Genomic DNA, 23,261 nt, shown 5'->3' with positions numbered 1-23,261 from the left:
ATGGGTACATAGGGAGCCTCCCGCTGCCTCGCCCGCCCTTGTACCACCGCGCTCCCCGGCCGGTGGACGGTCCCCATCTCCAGGAGCGACCCCGGGAAGGGGGTCCGGGGGTGCGCGCCCCCCGCGCACCGACCCGCGCTCCCGCCGCCGGGCTGCGCGCGGGGGCGGTGCGGGCGCGGGCGCGGCGCTGCGGCGGGGCCGCGCCTGCCAGCGGCGGGAGAGGCAGCGGCGGCGCTCCCGCTCCGCGCCGCAACTTTGGGGCCGACGCCGCCCCCCTTCGCCCTCGACCAGCCCCCCGCGGGCGGCCGGTAAGAGCCGGGACCCCCAGCCCCGACGGGCCGGCGCACGGCCGCGGCAAACTTCGGCGGCGGGGAGGGGAAGGGATGGGAAGGGAAGGGAGGGGAAGGGATGGGAGAGAGGGGAAGGGAAGGGATGGGAAAGGAGGGAAAAAGTCGGGGGTCGCGGGCGGGCAGGTGCCGTGCGGGAGAGCAGCGGCCGCGTCCCCCCGGCGCGGAGCGGAGCGAGCGGGACCCGCCGCGGGGCAGCGCGGGGGCGGCTCGGCTTCGGCTTTAGCATCCTTGGCATCTTTGGCTTGGGCGTCTTTGGCTTGGGCATCCTTGGGTTTGGCATCTTTGGGTTTGGCATCTTTGGGTTTGGCGTCTTTGGCTCTGGGCCGGGAGGGGAGAGCGAGTTGCTGCCGGTGGGCACAGGGTGCAGGTGGAAAATCCAGGCGGCTGCCCTCCGGGTTTTTTATTTATTTATTTATTTATTTGGCTTTTGCTTGCCTTTTTTTTTTCTTTTCTTTTTTTTTTTTTTTTTTTTTTTCTTTAATAGGGCATGGAGGCAAACGTTAGTGCACGATGCTGAAATTGGTGGTCTGGTGGCTGAGGCAGGTATCCGAGAAGCAGCGGTCGCTGGAGCAGCAACGTTACTGGCATTCTTGGTGCTAGCGTGAGGTTTATGTGCCTTTGGGAGGAAGGTCACTTTTTTACACCCCCCACCCCCCCTTCTTTTTGCTAAGCCGTGCATCAGCAGCGTGAATTCCAAGAAGCAGTAGGTGTTTCTTGGCATTTTAACTGGGATTTTGGAAGGGGAAGCCGGGTATTTAATGGGAAAAAATTGCGATGGAACGAAGGGATGCGGAGGCTGCACACAGCCCGGGGTTTGCAGGCATGTGGAAGTTGTTGAAATAGGTAAATGGTCAAAACTGGCATTTGGGAAGCGATGAATGTTTCTTTAGTTACTTACATGACGAATGAATGTAAAGGAAAACTGGGCCACTAAGAATTTTTCCTGTTTTGCAGTTTGCTGTCAGCAGAAGGTAAAACATGTCCTTGAAGATATAGAATTTTACATAAACAGATGATGTTTACATAAGCCTGGAGAAGTTTGTGAAAAACACTGAGAGGAGAAGATGCAGTGCGAGCTGAAGTCGGCTGTCCTGCTGCTCTTCCGTGTAATAATTTTTCTTTTTTTGTATTGTTGCAGCGTGAGAACAAAGTGAGCAGCTGCACCTTTACCAAAGCAACCACCTGCGTTACTCATCTCCTCTGGAATGGACAATGGAACGATCTCTGGCTTTATCATGATCAAAAACTTCTTCCTCTTCTGCGTTTCCATGAGTTTAGCCAGCCACTTCGGGTAAGTTGCCAATCGCTTTTGAATTTCTGCTGTGGCTTTTTGAAAGAAATGAAAAGCTTTGGCTCCATGTGGTGTGGAGCAGCAGCACAAAACAAGCAAGCTTTGCATTTGATCTGAATGTACCGGCGCCGGGAGAAAAGGAGTGGTTTGCCTTCCTGCTCCAATTTACTGTCTCCTATCGCCTCCCTATGCTCATATCACTTTTGCAGGGGTGAGACAGGGAAATTCAGCCTGGGCCTTCAGCTGCTGAGCTCCCTGAGCTGGCCGTGGCATGGCCGGGGGCTGCAACTCTGGCTGCTGGTGTAGTTGCACCAAGTAGGGCTTACACCTTCCCTCTCACCTGGCGGGTGCAGGCTGCAGGCAGCAGTGCAAGACTGCAACAGCAGCAGGACCCAGTGCATGCTCCTAGCTGGTACAGGCTTCTTAGTGAGTAAGATTATGGCCACTCAGGAGGACAGCTGAATTGGAAACCTGCTAGAGTAATTAGAAATTACATTTCCCTGAGGTGCATAGCAAGGAATTCTGCTCTCTCAGTTTTGCTTTGGGTGCTTTCTTGATGGTGAGATTCTGAAAACTGTATTGAAGAAGTACTCCTACTGTAGTTCTTCAAAACACACACACAAAACAAACAGAAAACCCCTATTTACATGTTTTCCCTAAAACAAGATGTCTTAGGAACTTTCCAAGATCAGACTATGCCACTGAGCCCCGAAGAAGCATTTAGCAAGTGCTCTGGAAACGTAGGTTGATTCTTTTTTGTGGAGGAGAACAATTATTTATGATTTCACCAGAAAAAAAAAAAAAGAATCCTCCCAGTGTGCTGATTCACAAGCATACCCATCACTTTTTTGCTAAAAGAAGGTACAAAATGGAGATGCAAATCAGCTTCTGATTTCAATCAAAGTATTTTTTTCCAGATTGGAACTAGAAGACCAAAAACCTTGAATGACAACTCTCTGTACTGTAAGCAAGACTCAGCCCTGTCTATAGTGTGTGTCTTAAGTAGGTGCTCAGAAACCTGTGACCATGGTACCACGTATGAACGGCTGCAGACCTCCACCCACAGGGAAGGCAAATTGCTGCAAAAACTGACTGATTTAGTCACCTTGGAAAAGCTCAGTCCTGCTTTCACTGCAGCCTAGGGCAAAACTCTCACTGGACTTCTTGACAGAAATGAAGAGTGCTTAGGTGGTGTGGGACTGGTGTTGAACTTGTCTTGACACGGTAGGGTTTAACCAAGTATTACCACATTGAGGAAATCTTGAGGACTGTTGCCTCAAGTCCTTCCTGACTGCCCCTATCCCTACAGAAGGTGTCAACTGCACTAGTTTGGCGTGACCCTTTTGGTGTGGGATTTGTCTATCTTATAACTGCATTGCTCATCAAACAGAAGAATAGAGACTGCAAAACAAAGAGGGCTTAACTCTCCCTTTTGACTCCCAACTAAATTGTGAACACAAGTTCCAGGTAGGAATCATTGAATCATTGTGGCCCATAACCTGTCAGGACAGTTACAGGAATGTAGGACACTCGTTTTCTGTTAGTTAGTCAAAAAGCTGCCGTGCACTACAACAAGATCACCATGTAACAACCCCTCACCCCCCCAACCCCAATTTCTGATTTCATAATTGTAGTCAGGGCCTGCAGAGATAAGCAGCACCAATCCACTGCGCCATTCACATGCTGCCTTAGGGCTGAATTTTGACCCTGCTCAAAAGACAGAGGATGCTCCAGCGCTTCTGTTTCAGAAGCAGAAGCAGTTTCAGAGTGTAATTTGCTAAGTGCTTTGGGACTGACTCTTCAGGATGGAACGGTACAATTTACATGTAGGCTGCTTTATTAACTGCTATGATCCAGAACCTAATACTGATAATACTTGCTGTTGCTACCAGATTGTTTTTTATTATCTTCATCCATGTTTGGATTACACTGCCACATTTCAGTGCTTTTAGCAATGTGCTAAACAAAAGTGATTGGTTAAATGACCACAAATTAAAAAGCAAAATGCAACAGGACTTTATAGATGAAGGCGGAGATTTGTGTATGATCCACCATAGTCATTCCATGATTATATTAAATCATAAATACAGTTTTTGATGACTTAGCTAAGGCCACCTTTGGGGATTTTGATGCACAATGCCTGGTAAAATAAACAAGAATTATGTATCTCAGTCTCCTAGGCTACTTCAGAAATCTCAGCAAAAGTGTGTGATTAATGGTTAACATAAATGTGGAATGACTATTGAGTGTTATCCTCATCAGTAGGCTGTAGAGGAGGACTGTAGGCATAGTTGGTAGAAATTATTTAAGGAAAAATTACAGAATTAAAATTCAAGGATATAGGTCGAAGAAGAAGAGCATGTGACTCCCCTATCCCTGTTGGTGTAACAGTTTTATGACCCTACTTCTGCATGGAGTCCGGCACAAGTCAAGGCTTTTTCAAGCTTGTGTGACTTCAGCCGCAAGTTATATCATGCTCGAATGAGTTAAGATATATTACTGAAATATTTGGAGATATGTACCTTCCAGACAACTGTGAACTATTTAGAATAGAGTAGAGTAGAGTAGAATAGTTCAGTTGGAAGGCACCTACAAGGATCATCTAGTCCAACTGGCTGACCACTTCAGGGCTAAACAAAAGTTAGAGCACGTTAGGGTTAGACAATAATTAGATATCAAATATAATTGTATGGAGTGTTTTCAGATGAGATGGGAGTCTGATTCCTTCCATCTGTTTTACGTGAAGGGTTGCACTGAATTCAGTCACAGTTTCATGCCTGCAAGGTCTGAAGGATCAGGCTGTCAAAAGCAGGCAGAAAGTGGGTGCTCTCCTGGCAGCAGGTTGGTGGAAATTCAAAATTGTTTGGATTCCACCCCCTTCAGACTGATGCCCTGCAAGACCAACGTAGTGAGGTAGAACTCGTGGGGTCATGCATCCCATGGGGAGGAAATCAGTTTGTGCAAGGTCCTGTCCTGGCAGATGCTGTGGGTGCTGGGGCACTGCTGAGTATCTTGCCCTTCCCAGCCCTGAGGATGGGTGACAGGCTGCTGGTTAGCAAGGAGATGTCCCAAGGACAAGGTGGCACATGATCAGCCGCATGCTGACCAGCATCACTGTGCCTTGGCTCATTTTTACAAGCCCCAGGCTGCATGTGGGGACATTTTTGGGGACAAGCTGATGACAGTCCCTGTGCACGCTTGCGTTTTAGGCATGCGATTTCAGAAATCTGTCCGAGAGCCTAAACCAGCAGGGATGGATGTTGTTGGTGTAACCACAGTTCAGTCACCATCTGCTAATAATATTTATAATAGTAGAAACACGGGAAACAGAAGATCCCAATTAAACGTAGCTCTAGCCAACGCAACACTTTTCCGTGCGCGGTGAGAATTCGCTCTGCAGCGGGTCTGTAGTTTCACATACTTTCCCACTAGCTCACTGTCCTTATCACTGAGAACATAATCCTGCTATTTAGTCTAAACATACCTCTCCTTCAGGCTGTGGCATTTGCTTCAAGTTCGTCTCTGCAACCCTGAGCAGTTTGTTCTGATGGGTTATGCCTTTCTGAGTAGTCACAGATGCTGGGGATTTCTTCCTAGGATTTTTAAGACTCATTTTCTGAATATTATCATATGCTTACATGGTCATGCTCTTTTTTTCTTTTTTTTTTTTTTTTTTTTTTTCTGTATCCTGTGTTCCTTTCCTGCTCCGTGGCTCCAGATAGATTTGCAAACCCGCCAGCCAGTTCCCACAACTGGAAAAGCAAGGGAGTTGCTGCTCGGGGGAGGCAGGCAGAGGTTCATCCCTCTGCTGAGCATCACCATTTTGCCAATGTTGGGCTGACTGGCCAGATAGCAGGTGCTACCTGCAGGTCATCCCACACGTGTTGCCTTTCTGCCAGCCTGCATTTCAGCAGCTGGGGGAAACGGGGTGTACTGGGAGGTGTGTAACACCTCAGGGAAAAGCTCAGGATGCTGAAATGGACATTAAGGGGTAAGAAGGGTGAGGGTGATAGGATACTGCCCTGTGGGATGCAGGCTTTTATCACACTGCTCATAAATTGCCTATTCCCAGCAGGTAGTGAAATACTGCTCCTTGTAAATAAAATAATGAAATTATTCCTAAAACATCTGCAAGGACTGTTTCAGTATTTTCTGCCATCTCTTTCCCGTATCCTAATCTGTTGTGAAAGAATTGAATTTTCAGGGCTCAAATTCACAAAATATCAGCGTTTTTAGATCTGAAGAATCTGTAAGAAAGGGATGGGAAGAAGCCTGCTCAGAAAAGTATATTTATTTCCTTTGATATCTGGCCAGCTGACAGTATCCAGAAGTGTGCAAATGCATTCTCCACTGTCTTCTCCACAAACTGTTAATTTGTCTCAAGTTCTCGTATAATTCCCAATCCTATTAAAGCAAGTTCTTGGAAACTTTACTTTAAGAGAGAGAGAAAAAAAAAACAGTTTTAAATTGCAAAATATTCCTCAGTTATTTTTCTAGTGTCTTACTTTTTTTTTTTAAAGTTTCAAGAAAATCATGAAATATCTACAATACATTTTCCTCTTATTACAACAGAGCTATGAATAGAACATGTCACGATTTTGACTAGATAGCAAAAAAGATGATGTTTAAAGTGGTAAGCGATGAACTCATCAGAAGAGGTAGATGAGCATCTTCAGAGAGTTATTAGATTTTACACTGATGGCCTTTTCTGTAGCTTCTGATTTTTTTGAGTCACCATGAAATTGCAGTATTAAATAAATATAATGAGAAGTATTCCTGGTTGGTTTAGTTTATGTTCAATAATGAGCTTTAAATTTAATTATCTTTGAATTTTCTTAGCATCTCCTAAGGTTCTTTTCAAGGTTTATTTATATTCCATAACTGAAAATGTCTCCTTCAAAAACATTTTTGATTGCAGCAAGACAATAATGTGCTTACCTACTAATTTGCTGATAAAACCTAACCTTTACATGTGTGGAAACAACTGGTTCAGGATATCACCTCTTTTCTCACCATTCATACAGCTATAGTATCTAATAGACAACGGTGCATGCAACTTTGCCAGTCCAGTCTTAAAGCTCTGATGTTGTAAAAGACAACCTCAGCACTTAAACCGAAAAAGTGAATTGCTATTTTACCTGCAACCTCAGAAATGCAAACAAAACCCTAACTTTTCTATGAAATAAAAAATAACATTTGCATTAATGGCAAACAGTAATCCATGTACAGACGCAACTTCACATAATACTGACATTTCTCTGAAATTCAGCATCAGATGCCATCTTTGTTGGGTGAAGTGATCTGCCAAATCTAAATTGGATTGCTGTTTTGCAGATGAGGTGCCGACTTTTTATGAGTCTTCATGGTAGTCATTTCCCCATCTTTGTCATCTATTAATTAGCTTTGCTTGTGGGGCTATACAAGTATTTCAGTATTTGGGGTGTGTATAATGTTCTGGGGAAAGATGTGTGTAGTCAAGATAGAAAGAAGCAACATCAATTACTCATGTTAGATGCAGAAGAGAGTTTATGAGAACTAGATATATTTTGTCCCATCTCCCCAAAAATAGTTCAATGGGAATCTTTCCTCTGAGTTCAATTGGCTTTGAATTCAGACGTAAGCACTAAAAATAACAAGCTTTTTTCAAGAGCAGAGAAACTAGTGAAGCTCTGTGTGCTGTGTCCTCGGCACCGTACTTTTACAATTACCCAGGTTCCACATTTGGCATCCCTTGTTCCCATCTCCCATTGCAATACCTACATTTTACCTCTGCAGTCCGTTTCTCCCAGTATCTTTCCTAATCACCCTGCAAGTCTCCTCCGTATCTCTTAATTAGCAGGGAGGAGGTGGGCTAGTTTTGCTGAGGCTGTTTTTGAGTTACACGCATGCTGACTGGCCCAGTCAGCGAGCCAGAGGGAATAGGCGGCTGCTGACCTCACATTTTTACTTAATGAGGCACTAATTTAGATCTTTCTCCCCTTGTCTAGTCACTGCTTCTCATGAAACTTGTGGGAACAAAATTAAGTTTGATCTCTCCACTTCTTTGTCAGATGGATTGGAAAATGGAAAAGTATTCCTATGTTGATACGGTGGAACAGGCAGACAGCACGATGCGGGTGTCTTTCTCAAGAAAACGGGCTAAAGAGAAACTGAGAAAAGCTTTAAGTAGTGCTTTTACCAAAGCTTTAATTATGATAGCTGCATAGGAAGAACCTGTGTGACTTCCATCTCCTGCCCCTTTTTGTTAAGCTGCCACGTGTATGTAACACCTTTACTAAACAGTGAATCCATTTGGATATGATTGACAAAAAAATATCCCACCATTCTTTGGGGCCATTCTTTTGTTTTGAATGGCCCAGCGTGCAAGGATGTATAATGTTTCTTTGATCAGTTTGCATCCACTTAATTAACTGCATATCATTTTATTCAAACATGTCTGCAATGCTGTTGCATAGCAGAGCAAACTGGTGATTAGTTTGATCTTCAGACCACGGAGAGATGGGACAGCCTAAAAAATGGGTGAGATTCACAGATGCACATCTGCCTGCAGCAAAGGGAATGTCCTTTTATGGTGGCTTTGGGCTCTCCCCGTGATGAGCTTGTTGAGGGTGGCAGCATTGCCAACCTCACTCATGCTGTGAGGAGCCACTCTTGGCCAAGAGTTTCCATGTGCTTCAACATTTCTGGGAATCAGACCAGCCTGGCCTTGCTCCCTTTCCTGAGAGGCTCTGCAAAACTTTCTTTTTCCAGCAGAGGCACACAAGATGTAGTGGGGACAGACACAGGACAGTGGGTCCTCAAATCTGGGTCTGACTAGTGGCGGGGGGTTATGTGGCCACCAGCAGCTCGTCTTGTGTCCCAAAAACTTCCAGGCTGTGCCCAGGCTGAGTGCATGGGTGTCAGCAAGGTCACATTAGTGTAAACCTTGTGGAGGTACAAGTTGAGGTCCCTTATCTTTCTTATAAATCTTGTTCTGCTAGGTAAGTATCATGCATATTTTACAGGCATTCTGCAAGGCAATCCATTCAGAGGAGTGCTTGGAGAGTCTCTGTTTATTTGCAGATTTATTTCCCTGTGGATTGATAATAAATAAACAAAGATTATTATCTTTTTTATCTCTGGGTCACTAGTTCACATCGAGGTCAGGTTGACAGAGTGTAAGAGTACCTCAGTAGGGTGCATAAGGTAGGGTATGGCTACCAGTGGGGTGATGTGCCCTCTTTCACAGATGAAGCATTTTTTGGCGGTTTCAGCAGAGATTTAATTCTAAATACACACCTAGTCTGAGAAAACTTGCCATCTTAAGAGGGTCTTATTGCTTGCTGCAAGTGAAGCCTGTTTATGGATAAACTTACGTGTCTTTTATCTGTTCTTGAGGTAAGCAAAGGCATTAGTAGGAAGGGGATTCTCCTGAGTGTCTTTAAAATGAAATGGATTTTAAAATGCAAGTTTTAGTTGTGCTGTAAGCTGGGGAATCCTTGTAGGTGCTTCTATGCAAGCCAGCTTTGTAGGTCTGAGCCTTGGGTACCTGAGCAGACAAGTTTAAAATAAAAAATCATTGATATTTTGCTGGCTTGAAGGACTCTGTCTGAAATGCATCTGTCCATAACTCACTGAAAAAAAAAAGTTCAAACTGAATGCAGAAAAAAAAAATCTGTTGCAAATATGTGGAGCAAAGCCCACTACATGTTGTTGTTATTTGCATACTACAAGGTATGTGGGGGCTAATTTATGCAGAATAGAGAGGAGGCGTGAAGAATTGTTGTCTTGGTGTTGCAGTATTCCTTTCAGGTACCCCAGTGATATCTGTGGGAGTTCGTAATCCTCAAATGAGGTTAGAATTTGTCCTTTGTTTTGGGGATAAGTTATGTAACATGTGGAAACTAGAAGCTGTTTGGCATGTAAGGATTAAAGAGTGCCTTCAGGCAGACTTGAGGGAGCGTCTCCAGGAAAACCCGTGCTGCTCTTCCAGCCCCGCCATGAGCTGACACAGTTTCCTGAGACTGAAGAACTAACCCTGGGAAAAACCAGGAGCAGGTGAAATGGGAGGGGAGAGGGCAGGAAGCTCAGAGGCTCTCGTCTTGATGTTTCCTTGAGGTCCCTTGCAGTTGACACAGCTTTTGATGTGTTTCTTTTCTTTTGCATGAAATAGATTCTCGCAAACGCCGACAGCACCAGGAAAAGAGGACGCCAATGATAACATTACCATATTCACCAGGATCTTGGATGGTCTGCTGGATGGCTATGACAACCGACTGCGCCCGGGACTGGGAGGTAGAATAACATGTTGACTGTGGCCGGTGAACCACGTGGGCGATGGTCCCACACAGTGACCCCTGCCACCCTCACGTATGGGCGCCTGCTCTTGGTGCAGCCTCGATCAGAGAGAGGTGTTTCATTAACTAAACGTAGCCCAGAAAACAGACTTGTCTCCTGGCAAGCAGGGCTGCGTACAGGGGTCACTGACATCCTTTTATTTCAGTCATCAACCCTTTGAGGTTGGATGAGGAAAGCAAGCATGATGCATGCTTTCTGTAATTGAATGCATTTTGGGTTCCTTTTCTCTCTTTTAAGGTGAGCGAGACAGGGTGCTAGCAGGTTGCTGCAGGGTTCCTTAGCTGGTCAGCATGTATAAAATTATGCCAGCGACAAAAATCTGTTAAAAACAGAACCTCAAACCATCCGTATTTAGACAGCTACAGCAAATCTCTATTGATATGTCATTTCGATAACCTCTACAGCAGCTATTTTAAAACCGTAACATGTGAATAGTTACTTGCCATCCTAACCTTGTTGAGCCCTCCCTCAGCTCTCTTTCCCCCAGATTTCTCTCATCTTCTTCCCATGTGTAAACCATCTGTTATGTTTCTTCCTGGCCCTTTTTTAATCTGGCTACCCCCACCGCTTCCTCTTGTGAGACCAACACATTGCTTTCATTCCTTTCTCTCCTTCTCCTCTCACTTTACACAGAGATACTTGAAAATAGGGCTCGATGCTCCTATCTTACATAACGAAGTTCTGAAATTTCTGCTCTTAAATTAAATTAGTCCTGGGTTTGAAAAGATGCCAGCAAGACCTAAGAGTCCTGAGGGTGGAATTAATTTCACCTAGCTTTGGACATCTATAATGTAGATGTCTGCCATTGAGCAAATCACCCATTTCAGCAGAGGGAAATAGGCCTTTCCAAGGCACACTTCGTTTCATCCTGTGGCAGGCATTGAAAGCTGTCATTCAGGGGAATTGCACCTTTGAAGGGCCTGTTTCTTTCCACTGATCATAAGCAGAGAGCCCGGGCTCTCAAAGGTCGATGTTTGCATTTGATCGTGGAAGAAATTCCTCCTCAAATGTCTTCTTAATTTTAATCTTTTGGGGATCTTGGAGTGATTCAGAAGTTGTTAAAAGAGAAATGCATCAGAAGCACGAATTGCATCTTAAAGCAATTACTGACTCAGAGCCTATATTTATTACAGAGAGAATAACACAGGTGAAAACAGACATCTATGTTACCAGTTTTGGTCCCGTGTCAGACACAGAGATGGTAAGTTCCCACATGTGGCTCCCAACTCGGTTGTATTTACTGGGCTAAAGCCCTTTTCAGAACCATCACTGCTGTTCTGACCCTGCCATGACCCGGTTGTTTCTTTGTGCCAGGAATACACCATTGATGTTTTTTTCCGACAAAGCTGGAAAGATGAAAGACTTCGATTCAAAGGTCCTATGCAGCGCCTCCCCCTTAACAATCTGCTCGCCAGCAAGATTTGGACGCCAGACACTTTTTTCCACAATGGCAAAAAGTCTATTGCTCACAACATGACAACCCCAAACAAACTTCTGCGCCTCGAGGACGACGGCACCCTGCTGTATACCATGAGGTAATAACCTGGATTCATTTCTCCTGATGCGGTTTCCCAACTAGCTCTGCAAGTACTGGTGGGGCATGCCACTTCCCCCACACATAGTAGAGCCAGGCAACCAGTCCTTCACACATATTTGTGTGAATATCAAGAAAAGTGGAAAACATAATCACTGCCTCCAAGTACCAATTAATTTGTGGCTTCTGAATACTGCTGGTGCTTAAATATTTCCTTTGATTAAATGGAAGGCATATTCTCAACAGATTTGATGATTCAGTCCAGCTTTTTTTTTTGGTGAAGATCTGTTCTCTCTTACTATTTGTGTTTGCAGCTGCAGTGCTGATTGCAGGAGAACCATCCCAAAGGCCAGAGACTGGCATCTTGTTCTCGGGCAGTACATCCTGAACCCTCGAAGCTTTTGTTATTACTTTTTCAATTTCGCTAATTGTGCTAAAAGGTGAATCACTGTAGGGATAAACAATGTATGTTAGAAGCACTGTGGAGCTGTTTTAGCAAGTATTTTCCTGAAAACAAAGCTGGTGCATTACACTGGCATAGAAGCAAATCAGCATCTGAGTTCTTCAGGGTTGTGCTCCTCATCTGATTAGAGGATACTGTCAAGATTCATTATTGCATAACCTAGATATTAGATATAGTATCAGTAACATTAGAGGATTGTCTGAAGTTCTTCTCAGGCCAAATCCCAAATCAGTGTACAGTGATTTGCTCATTAAAAGTAATTAGGCTGTAATAATTAAGACTGCTGTGTATCTTCAACAGGGCTTTCTCTGAAAGTGTAGTCATACGGACAACACTTGAAAAGAGATGAAAGAAAAAAACTATTCTAAGCTTGTCTTATATGAGCGTGTAGTGACGTCTGAGACCCATCAAAGAGGCTGGGGGCATGGCATTAAGTGCTGAAGTGCCTTGAAATGGGGGTTTTCAACAAATCTGAGTGCTCCTGTCCTGCTGTGTCTGGCTCTGTTGGGCTGGCTCTATGGGAGCCCCAAGCTCTCTCTGTCGGGGCTTGGGGTATTATCCTTCTGTATGCAGGCACTTAGAGCATCCCCAGTTTTATTTCAGGTGTTGTTGTCCTGATTTATTTATTTATTATTTGACTCTAGCCTTAAATCCCTTGTCTTGACAGGAAAAGAGGAAATGAGATTTAGGAGAGGTAAGGTATCCTTATATATGTCTTACAGCTTTAGACCGTCACTGTTGTAACTGCTCTAGTGCTGAAAAGGCTTAGACGTGATAGAGGTAATCACAAAGGAAAAGAACCTCATTTCCCCTGATTTTCTCTGTGGCTATATGTATCACTGTTCTTTCTCACATTTTTTTTTGCCAAGTTATTGCTCACAGCAATAATAAACTCCTGAAACAATGTGAGGATAAACACATACATGTTTAGATGGATGAAAGTGAAAATAGCTATAGCTAATGCTGGCCTTAAAGCCAGCCTTGCCAGGACTGCCCTAGTACAACACCAGGGGCTGCCACAGAAGAGATTCCTGATGATCTGTGTAAATTACTTGTGTCGGTGAAGCCCAGAGCAGGCTAGCAGTCAACTCGGAGCAAAACATCATACAGTGTGCCGAATTTGCAGCTGGTATGATTTTTTGGGGGGGAAAGCCCTGGGTTCTGCAGTGTTAAAGAAACGCAGCAGAACACTGATTTGTTAGGCAATTAGGGCTTGACCCAGACTTTATCATCACCCCCTCCATGTCTTTTCCCCTGGTATTCATAGAAAAGAAACCTGGGTGCACAGCCTGGATGACAGCAGCAGTGACGAGGGAGGACTTCAGTAGCAGCCTTACTTACACCTCTGGGAGGCACTTGTGCAGTTAGGTGGGATGGATACTCACTCTCTGAAAACATTAGGCTAAGGCTCTTTGGAATTGATGTATTTATAGGCTACAGAAAGACACAGAATGCATTTGTAGCCTAAAAAAAATGTAACTTTTTTTTTTTTTTGGTAGAGTATTGTGTGGGGGTGCGCATGTGTGTGGAAATAAATTCCCACTAACCATGGTGTATGTGATAAGAAATGGAGCGCAAAGCTTTTAAAATAGCTTTCTTTCCACTATTGCAAGTAATAACTTTAAAAATAAAAGAGCGTATATCCTGTTCTGTTCAAGCCCAAGTCGGGGGACTGCTTTTGTAAGGTGCACAGAGCTGTGCTACCTCAGGGGTCGCAGTCTTTCAGGATGGGTGCTTCACCAGTGGGAGCAGTGGATGCAGTGCCAAGAGGTGGTTGGAGAAGCCCATCCTTATCCATACCATGGTGTCTATGACCTTCACTCAGCCCCCTCAAGCCACTACCAGCCCTGCACAAGTCCCCACAGAGGTACCAGCTCATCAGCACTACCCAGTGAGGCTTTCCCCAAGAAGATAGGCACCATGGAGATTTTTGGGGGCAAAGATTCTCGTCCTGGTGATGGTGTGCTGGTTGGAGGTACTGGGTCCCAGCTGGGGCATGCACCTCATGTCCTGCAGCTCCCACCAGGCTTGCTTGGTCCTCAGGATATGGGGTTGCGGAGACAGCCCTCAGTTAGCTCTGCGTTCCCCTTGTTTCCAAGGAGGAATTGCGAGCTTCCCAGACTGTACGTAGGAGTAATCTGTGCAGGGAGGATCGGACCCTCTGTCATTGACAGCGATGCCGGAATTGCTTTTGCAACCTTGCATCTGGCTGCCTGAATGAAGAGGAGGAAAGCAGCTGAGCCAATGCTGACCTTCCATCTTATTTGACTTCCAAATATACCCAGTTTGATCAGCGGAGCAAACTTCCAGCTTTAGCACTTGTCAGTACATATATTTTCATGATAAATGTGTTTACTTACAAAGAAAAAAAGATTTCTTTGCATATTGCGTTTGATGATATGTTGTCTGGGTTGGAAGTTGATGGGATATATTTTGCTGGGAAAATGTAATAAATAGGCTTCTATAATGTGCATTATTAAAACTCTTCTGCCTGAATATAAGAACACAATGTGCTCTTTAGATAGATTTTGTAGGCAGCAATATTCTCTGTAGGGTATAGCTTAATAATTCCGATGGGCTTTGATTTGGTGGGCCTTACTTGTTTTATTTCGCTAATGTGGTTTACAAATGATACGCTGCTGAAGTGAGTGTTGCAAATTCCTTTTCTGCCCCTAGAGGGGAGCATTGTCTGCAGCTCCATTTTTATTATTTATTTATTTATTTTCAGTAATAGCGTTGTGGTAAAAAGCACTAGTAAATGTGCTTCATATTTCACCTATCTGTATAGAAATATCTTTGTAAATGGAGGGAAAAAAAAGATTTTTTTTCCCTTCAAATACTTAAAAATATTTGGTATATCTTAGTTAAGAAATAAATGCTGTAAAAAGCATAAAGCTCATTTGTTCCTTAAAACTACTCTATTTCAAGGACAGTGATTCAAGTAGCCTGTTCAGGCTAATAGAACTCAAATGTCTCAGTGAGCAGCCTTTTTTTACTCAATGGGGAATATCTATATAAAGATAAAAGCTTTGATAAACTTTGCTGTAGAGTGCTGGAAAAGTGCTACCAGACTGCCTTTACTGCCAGAAAATATATGAGGTAGAGCACGCTCAAGAGCTAGACTTTTGGACCGTACCTGAACTTTTGTTTTGGATGGTTTTCTCACAGCTTATATGTACTGACCAATCTTTTTGTGTCATCACATTTTGAAGGGACCCCTATACCACCTTTCCTACCTCTGGGTAGCCAGACATCTGCTGGAATTTGGGATTTTATATATCACCTGGTCATATATGTGAAGCACAAATTTCCCCCATATTATTATGGCAACTGAAGGTTGCCAGAGAATCTGAGAGTGTTTACAGTTAAACCTGCAGCATTAACCTGCAAGCACATCTTGTATCAGCTTGGGAGCTGAAGACGTTTGTCAGTACATTGTTAAGAAACTCCAAAATCTTTCGCACAGGCCCAAAATACAGTTATCTTTACAGTTCATTCATGGAAGACATTTACAGTTCCGCAAAGTGTAGATCGGCCGTCCACTTGATGGCAGCATCACCACGCTGCTGGGTGCTCTGAAAACGTTTCACAGGCTTCACTACGCTGGAAATACTGTTTCTTACATTAGCACTGAGCGTTAAAATTGCACATGCAAGTGTACATGTGTTCTGGGTGCATGTTAGCACACGGTCTGCTCCTATATGAAACACTTCATTAGCAAGATAGCCATTTCAGACTGTAGAGCTATTGACAATAAAGCCAATTAACTTGAAGACTCAGTGATATTTTCAAGGCTTCCACTGGGAAAGCCAGGTTTTGTTTGCTTGTTCTTTTTTTGTTGTTGTTTTTTTTTTTGTTGTTGTTGTTTTTTAAAGGAAAATTATTCTATGAGAAATGTGTGGGTATGCAAGTGCTGACAGTGCCAGAAGGCGCCCTTTCCCAGATGCAGATTTGCTTGCGTGGCCCTGAGTGAGGAGTGACCAGCAAATTTACACTTTAAAAAGAGATGTTAATTTTCAATCAGCCAGCTATCTAGATGAGAACATTTCTGTTCAATTTGTGTGTGTTGTTCTCATTTCAGAGGGAAGATTTCATTTATGCATCCATTTATTTTTACAGAAAAGGATCTGGCAATGCTTTGGGCATTGTATAAATATTACAAAACTAATTAGGAGCTGTCAAACCATACAAACACACATTTCCTTTCACCGTGTTAAAGACTTGCTGCCTCTTCTTTCATATTCAAGCTTCAAAAAGCCTGAAGCTGGAAGAAAAAAAAATTAATAATTTCTTTCACTTTGGGCTGCATCTTACAGAGTGGTGAAAAACTGCTGTGGTGCCAAGGACTCTCAGCTGCTTTTCATCAATTCAGATTTTGACAGAGCAAGAGAAAATAGGGATATACAAAGTGAAGGGTCCTTCCCTGAGGGCAGCGTATTAGCAGGATTCTTGTTTTAACACCAGGCCTATCAGTTCCAGTTTCTCTTGATTTTATTGCATGTTGCCCCATTTCTCAAAAGTTGTCCTTTAAGGAACTGAGATTTGTTGTTTTGAAAAATCCAGAGCTGGAATTACCCACATGGAGGGAAAGGCATCAGAGGAGACTGTGGTGTAATACATTCAAAAACGGCAATTATTACCTGCCCAAATATAGTCCCTATGTGGAGTGCATGACAATAGCCTATTCTGCTGGTAATAAAAGTGGGCAGAGCCCTGCAGAGATCTCCATCACAAAGACAGGAACTCTCACAGCAAGGGTAAAATTGATTAAAAGACAAAACCCAAACCAGGGCCAGCCCATCTTTGGATGAGGGAGATGTTTGGCTGGACTTTGAGGGGTTACAAAAGATCCAACTTTAGTTTCAGCTCTGCTCTGAGCACCGACGCAGACCTATCTTTCTGTTGGGGCGAGACGGTACAATTTCAGTCATGTTCCCATTTTATAAAAATGAACTAGGCCAAGTACCGTTTGCTGCTGCTAGCAGGAAAGCACAGCTGCATTGGTGACTCTCTCTCTGCCCAAACGTGTGGACATGTCCCAGGTTCTGTTCAGGGCTTCAGAAGTACCTCTTAGATGTTGAAGAATTGTTTTGGCTACTCTATTTATTTTTATCACCAGGGGAGCAAAACATTGCAGTGAACTCCCTAGTCGGTTCACTTAAACTGAAATTAAAATCTTCATCTGCCTAATTGGAAATACCATCCCCTGAAGTACATTTATGCTTGTGCTGAAACAGTAGCCTGCCAATGAGTGATCTGTAATACACAGTGGTGGAGTACACCAGGCCGTATGGGTGGGATTCACCTCAGCTAATTTCATTCATCTGTAACGCTGATGGCTGCAGCTGAGCCTCTCGGCTCATAATTGCTCCCAGTTCAAGGGAGGGAATATTTTAAGAAGTTGGTTGTCTGCATTATTGTAGGTGTCTACTTCAGTATGAAGGATGCTTATTTCTCTCCACTTATGCTTAAGGGGGTTCCTGTTATTTTTTTTCACAATGGCAGAAAGAGGAACCTAGGGATGCTACTGTTGCAATTGGTGTAAACGATTAGTCACACGAATCCTATCCCATTTACTTACTTCCATAGGGGTTTTCCACCCCCATACTCATGTAGACTGGAGATTGCTGGTGTGCAAGCCACTAAAGGCTGTGGAATGTTCTAGGTAGCAGCTGGCCCTCCAGCAGTGTTGTGGAGGACTTTCACAGTTTCCTTTCAGTGCAACATAAAACCCAAGGCTGTGTAAATGCAGCACTTGTGAGCGCACTTAAATTAAGTTCACTGCTCCACTTTTGTCTAGGTGGGTGTAGGAGGGAATACAATGCATCGTAGGAAGACTAAAAGAAACCCCTATAAATTGCAATCCTGCCTTTGGTAGTTTTGATGAAGGGAAGAACCTTTGTGGTGTCTATTAGGTAAGAATTTTGTTGGTGAGGAAAGGGCTGTGTGGTGAGGGATGCCAGAGGCTAGCTAGGTGCTGGTGCGGGTCAGGAACCCATGTCTGAGCCAAGAGCTGGGGATCAAGAAGATGCATTTGAAGGCTTGCATGGGATATGGTTTTGCAGGAAATGGGTGTGGAAGGATTTTAAGGAGAACACTTGTTACTGATGGTCACTCGGAAATAAATGGGAAGTGATACAGGCTGCGGTGTAGGCATCTGAGGTCTAACATGCTGCTTTAACATGCTTCAGAAACATGTGAGCAGATGAACACATTATGGTGGAATGAGAATTTACTCCTAAAACATGTTATAACACAAGCATGTTATTACACTGTAGGAAATTCATGGTAATTTGCCCTTCTCTAAAGGTTTCATCAAATTGCTAACATGTATAGTGGAGTAAAGTCATGCAATGGGCTGGTTCCTAGTTTCTTTTTGGGTAGGAATAGTCTTTGTTGTCCCATTCCTTTCCTTTCCACTTGCCTTCTTCAGGTCTTTCTACAGGAAAGTGTCCTGGTATGGCAGTCTGGATGAAGAAATACATATGGTTTGTCTGTCATTTAACCATTTAACCAGTAGTCTGTAGCACTGGCAGCAAGTTGCCTGCTCTTAAGACATTGCCTTTGGAGATCTCAGCTACTTTCTAAGAGGTCTTATAATGTTAACATATCTTATGATGTTGTTCAGCCGGACTACTCTGTTCGCTACTGTTAAACTAAAATTTATATATATACACAAATATATATCTTACTGTCATATTTATATAATTCAAATTTTTCCAAACTGTTGTTTCTATCCAGTTGCTCTAAATTACGAAGCAACTCTTTTTCACCAGGTTCTAGCTAAAATCCAGAGATTGTGTCCATTATATGCACTACAACCAATGTAAAAACCTAGGAGGAATTTCTGCAAGTAAGGGTGGCCTTCCCTTTGTATACTCCTGTCAGGAATTTGAGCTAGGAAACTCGGAGACCAGAATGGGAGATAACACCCTGGGTTATTTAGAAAGCTCAGTTCAGACTTCATAACGATGTCTGATTGCTCCACAGTCTTCTCTTCAGTGGCTAATTAACTTGTCACATGTCTTGTCCATGTAAAAATGCTGTGTTCTGGCTTAGAGATTCATCTAAAAGGTCAGGAAAATAAAGAAACACTCTTCAGTCAAAATAATAAACACCTACTATGTTTTTGCCACTAGCTGTGCATCTTAAAAACATTAACTATGCAAATTGATTGCATCATCAATAAAACTCAAAATGCCATCTCTACATTTGCAAAGTCCAATGCTGGAACATGGTAGAATTATGTCTTTTACCCATTTTATCTGCTCTTGCTTTACTGTCACTTCTGAAGGTGTCACTGAGCTGGCCTTTTACTGTGGTGTATGTGTACATGCATATGCATGTGCTTCTGTGTGAAGGAGCAGGGTAAAGATCACGTGTTTCCACGCGAAAGAGCAGATCATCAAATCACTTGATGTGTGCCCCTTTCACACAGAAGTGTGGAGGAACATACTCAGAAGGCAGGAGATCTTGATGAGAGGGGCCTGGGAGGTGGACGTAGAAATGTGAAGTGAATAAGAGGAGCCTGGGGTTAAATGTGTGTTGCTGAAAGGAAACTGTAATGTAATGTTTTGGAACTCTAGATCGTTCATCCGAACCATGAAAAATAATCAAGGATTTCAGCTTTGTGTTTAGGGCTGCCAAACGAAAAACCCTTCTACCCATCCTACCATGTGCATCCCAGTCTTGATGTAAGAGTCCAAGCTGGTACTGTCCATCTGGTTCCCCCCACCCCTTATTACTTTCTAAATCCATTTTACTTTAATTATTTTTTTTTGTTCTATAGGAAATTCTGCATGTGGTTTTGTGCCTATCTGTACAAATTTAAAGGCTGTATGAACTGGGAGGAAGGATGGCTGTGCAGCCAAATGGCGCTCATCCAAGGGGGGGATGTGTGCCATATTGACAGATAGAAATGGAGGAACAAAAGCCCCTTTGGCCAGTCAGAAAATCTGCGCTGATCAAATTGTTTAATTGGCAGCATCAAAACTGGAGGGCAGGTGCATTGTGCTGCATCCATCACAGTCCTTAGCCTCCATTTCCTATGGCATGTGCTGGAGCCTGGAGCTTTCTGCGCTCCCTTGTTGCTCGTGTACTTCGGTCTTCTCCCACTGAAAGCAAGGTTCAGGCGACCCCTTGTGTGACGCCGGACACTGCTGTCACTGGCTGGTTCTGCCAACAGCTGGGATGGTCTTCTCTTGTGAGCTAAAGAGAAGCCCGTAGTTCAGCCTTACACCACGCTGTGAGAACAATTATATTTCTTGCAGTTGGCACATGGCTGAACATGCCACCAAAGGGCCATGCTGGTTAGGTGATCATGGTAGAGACATGTAACGTGTGGACTTGGGACAATATGTGGCACAGTATAGTGAAGTGTGGGTTGGTTGAGATGTTGTTTCCCATTTTACCTATATCAAAAATGGCATGAGCTATTGGTATTGCTAGTACCAGCTAGATTTTTTTTTTTTAATTAAAGAATTAAGTAAAAATAGAAGACACTAAAGGGGAGAGATTTGAAGGCTGTCTTCATTGGGTGTCAAGGAGTATTCATCATGTATAAGGGACCAGAAAGGAGAAGCACTTGGAGAGACTTTTAAATGAAACTATCAACTAGATGTGATACTGCACTATGCATTTTGTGTATAGCATTTATGGTATAGCCATATTGGTCTAAAGTTTCTCTAGGAAAGTAAGGTTTGTAGGCAGAGAACCTAAAGAAGGTCTTAACTGCCCAAAAGCTTGGGTTTTTTTGACTGCACCAGTTAATCTGATAAAAATAAATTTATTTCAGAGAGAGTTATTTTGCTCTTGGACTTGCATGGCAAGGATACATAAGCATAAATTCAATGCTCCATTCATTGTTTTTATCCATATTGATTAAATACTGTAAAATGAAAAGGTATTACCCCTACTATAAACTTTTGCCAGGAGTTGGAAATGTGATTCACGGAATCATTTAGGTTGGAAGAGACCTTCAAGATCATCTAGTCCAACCTCTGACCTAACACTAACAAGTCCTCCACTAAACCATATCACTAAACTCTACATCTAAACGTCTTTTAAATACCTCCAGGGATGGTGACTCAACCACTTCCCTGGGCAGCCCATTCCAATGCCTAACAACCCTTTCCGTAAAGAAGTTCTTCCTAATATCCAACATAAACCTCCCCTGGCGCAACTTTAGCCCATTCCCCCTCATCCTATCACCAGGCACGTGGGAGAATAGACCAATCCCAACAATAAAAATCTATATCTTCCCACGATCCGCACAGTTCTTTCTGTATCTTCCCAAATCACCATCAAAATCAGATAATTTAAGCGCCCTATGGCTTGTTTCATTACCTTTCTAAGTACGTCCTGTGTGTAGAGGCCGAACATCTCTCCTTGCCCCCACCAATGAGTGTGCTTGGGATGTGTCAAGGTATTCTGTGTTCAGGGATGTCATTCCTGTAATGGCACAGTTTTTGAGATCAATCCCATCCACCTCAGACCATCTCAGGATAACCTAATCTTCAGCACAGTTAATGTAGACAATTAAAGACTTGTTCTCGCACTTCTGCATAAGCTATGCTAAGGATTTGGTTCACTTAAAATGAGTTTTGCTGCCAAGTACACCATGCCTCTGAATTCACAACTCAGAAAAACATCGGTAATTGGAGTTCTTAGTCTTCCATAGACTGTGCTCTTTGGCATTTCCAAAGTACATTTCAGTGTCACATAAACATAATACATTTCTGCAACACAGAAAAGTTGGGAAAGGGTAGTATCTTGGCAGAGTGATTAAGAAAGAGAAATAAGCCAAGACTGAAGTTTCTGCAGATCTCCTCACTCCAGCTCAATGCTTTAATTTCTGTTCTGTGGTCATTTTACATGGTGATCCCAAGGAAGTGAGCGTACAAACAGCATTATAAATAAGAACTGCCTCCATGTCCCACAAAGAGGGGCAGAACAAGGCTTTGAATCCTCCTTTGGCCACTTATCCAACACGATGATGGAGCTCTGTCAGCATGGTAGTGTTTGAAATACTGAGAGCAATCAGTTCTCTCCCCCTGAACCGTGCTGCAGACAGGTCACCCAGCCAATGGTAAGTTTCAGGATGACCCCTACAGCCATCAGTACCAGAACTGAATGTGTATCCATGTCCCAATGCTTGTTTACTGTGTTAGGTATCCTACCATCATCCACATCCACAGTTTTTTTTTAAGGGAAGTCCTTCAGAACCATGATGGTTCTATGTATAGAGATATAGATGCTCATATTAGCACATGTATGCATTTACTTAAGGAATATAGGGAGGCATCAGGTCCCTGGACTACACGTGTACTCTGCTGGGGTCTGAAACAAATCTTGTTTTAAAACCCTTTGAAAGGAATAACAGTTTGGTTATAAAAGTGTTCCCATTCCCAGTGGGAGAATGGAGTGAGTAGATGCATTCTGAGTCAAGGCTACATGAGTAATTTCACAAACTTAGCAATGCATTCAGTTAAAAAAAAAAAAAAAAAAAAAAGACTTTTTTTCTGTTATCCATGTGAGTGAACAAGGGTGTGTACCAGAGGTGCCACCAAGGCATGAACTGTTCTGCTGAGGTCCCATTAGAGTAGGCACCTGGGGAATCTTCTGGAGTTAGATCCTCCAGCAAAAGAGTCTGTCCCAACAGTCAAGTCTCTCTTTGCAGAGAACCAGCCAGCTGTTTTGAGTGGGGTGTGTCTTGGGTAAGGCTGAATCCGCCTAATTCTGTTTTGGCATTCCTGGGAGATGCTGAGGTAGTTCTGAGGTGGGTTTCAAGTAAACATTTTGCCTTTTCTAAGGAAAATGGTTGTGGCTAGCTTCATGATGGGAAGGGCGCTTTGGCTCCTCTGCATCCATTCGGGCCTGAGCCCCACAATAGTAAACGGTTGCCAGCACAGGCAGGGCCAAAGCAAAGCATTAAAATGCTTCCTTTAATTGGACGCAAGGGCAGTGCACAAAAGCAAGGAACTCAGAAGACTGAGTTGGTCTGGGGGCTAGGGCAGGCAGGCAGGAGAGCCTCATATCGCCCTGACTCCATTACCCTTGAGCCAACAAGACGCAACTCCCACGCATCACCTTCATCAGTAACTCTTCAGTTATTTAACACTTGCTTTAACTACTTCTGAAAGCCACTGGTGACTCTGTCTTTCTGCTTTCTCCCCCTAAATCTCTCTATTTATTTTTTGTTTGTTTGCATACTAGACCTAGTAGCTGATAAGAAAAAGCAGGTTGCCATGGTTGTCTGCTAGCTCTCCAAGCAGGTGACTGCCCTCA

The 23,261-nt window shown here is 43.5% G+C and overlaps 1 protein-coding gene across 4 annotated transcripts in view; it reads left to right on the top strand.

Annotated features, from left to right (window-relative positions):
- Positions 1-173: 173 nt before the first annotated feature.
- The window catches only part of GABRA5 (gamma-aminobutyric acid type A receptor subunit alpha5), a 57,753-nt gene continuing 34,665 nt past the window's right edge, over positions 174-23,261 (top strand). Inside the window, exons 1-6 of one of the 4 annotated variants that reach the window (XM_080593156.1) lie at positions 174-308; positions 835-889; positions 1,489-1,641; positions 9,794-9,915; positions 11,112-11,179; positions 11,293-11,513. In XM_080593156.1, coding sequence (XP_080449282.1) covers positions 1,556-1,641; positions 9,794-9,915; positions 11,112-11,179; positions 11,293-11,513 — 497 coding nt within the window. In that variant the 5' untranslated portion in view covers positions 174-308; positions 835-889; positions 1,489-1,555. Of the gene's footprint in view, positions 309-834; positions 894-914; positions 1,054-1,488; positions 1,642-9,793; positions 9,916-11,111; positions 11,180-11,292; positions 11,514-23,261 lie in introns of those variants that run through there. The other 3 variants (XM_080593157.1, XM_080593158.1, XM_080593159.1) reach the window with 3 other exon arrangements.

The sequence above is a fragment of the Anser brachyrhynchus genome (assembly GCF_964034855.1).
Source record: "Anser brachyrhynchus genome assembly, chromosome: 1".
NCBI classification, from domain to species: domain Eukaryota; kingdom Metazoa; phylum Chordata; class Aves; order Anseriformes; family Anatidae; genus Anser; species Anser brachyrhynchus.
This window is presented reverse-complemented; position numbering and strand designations above follow the sequence as displayed.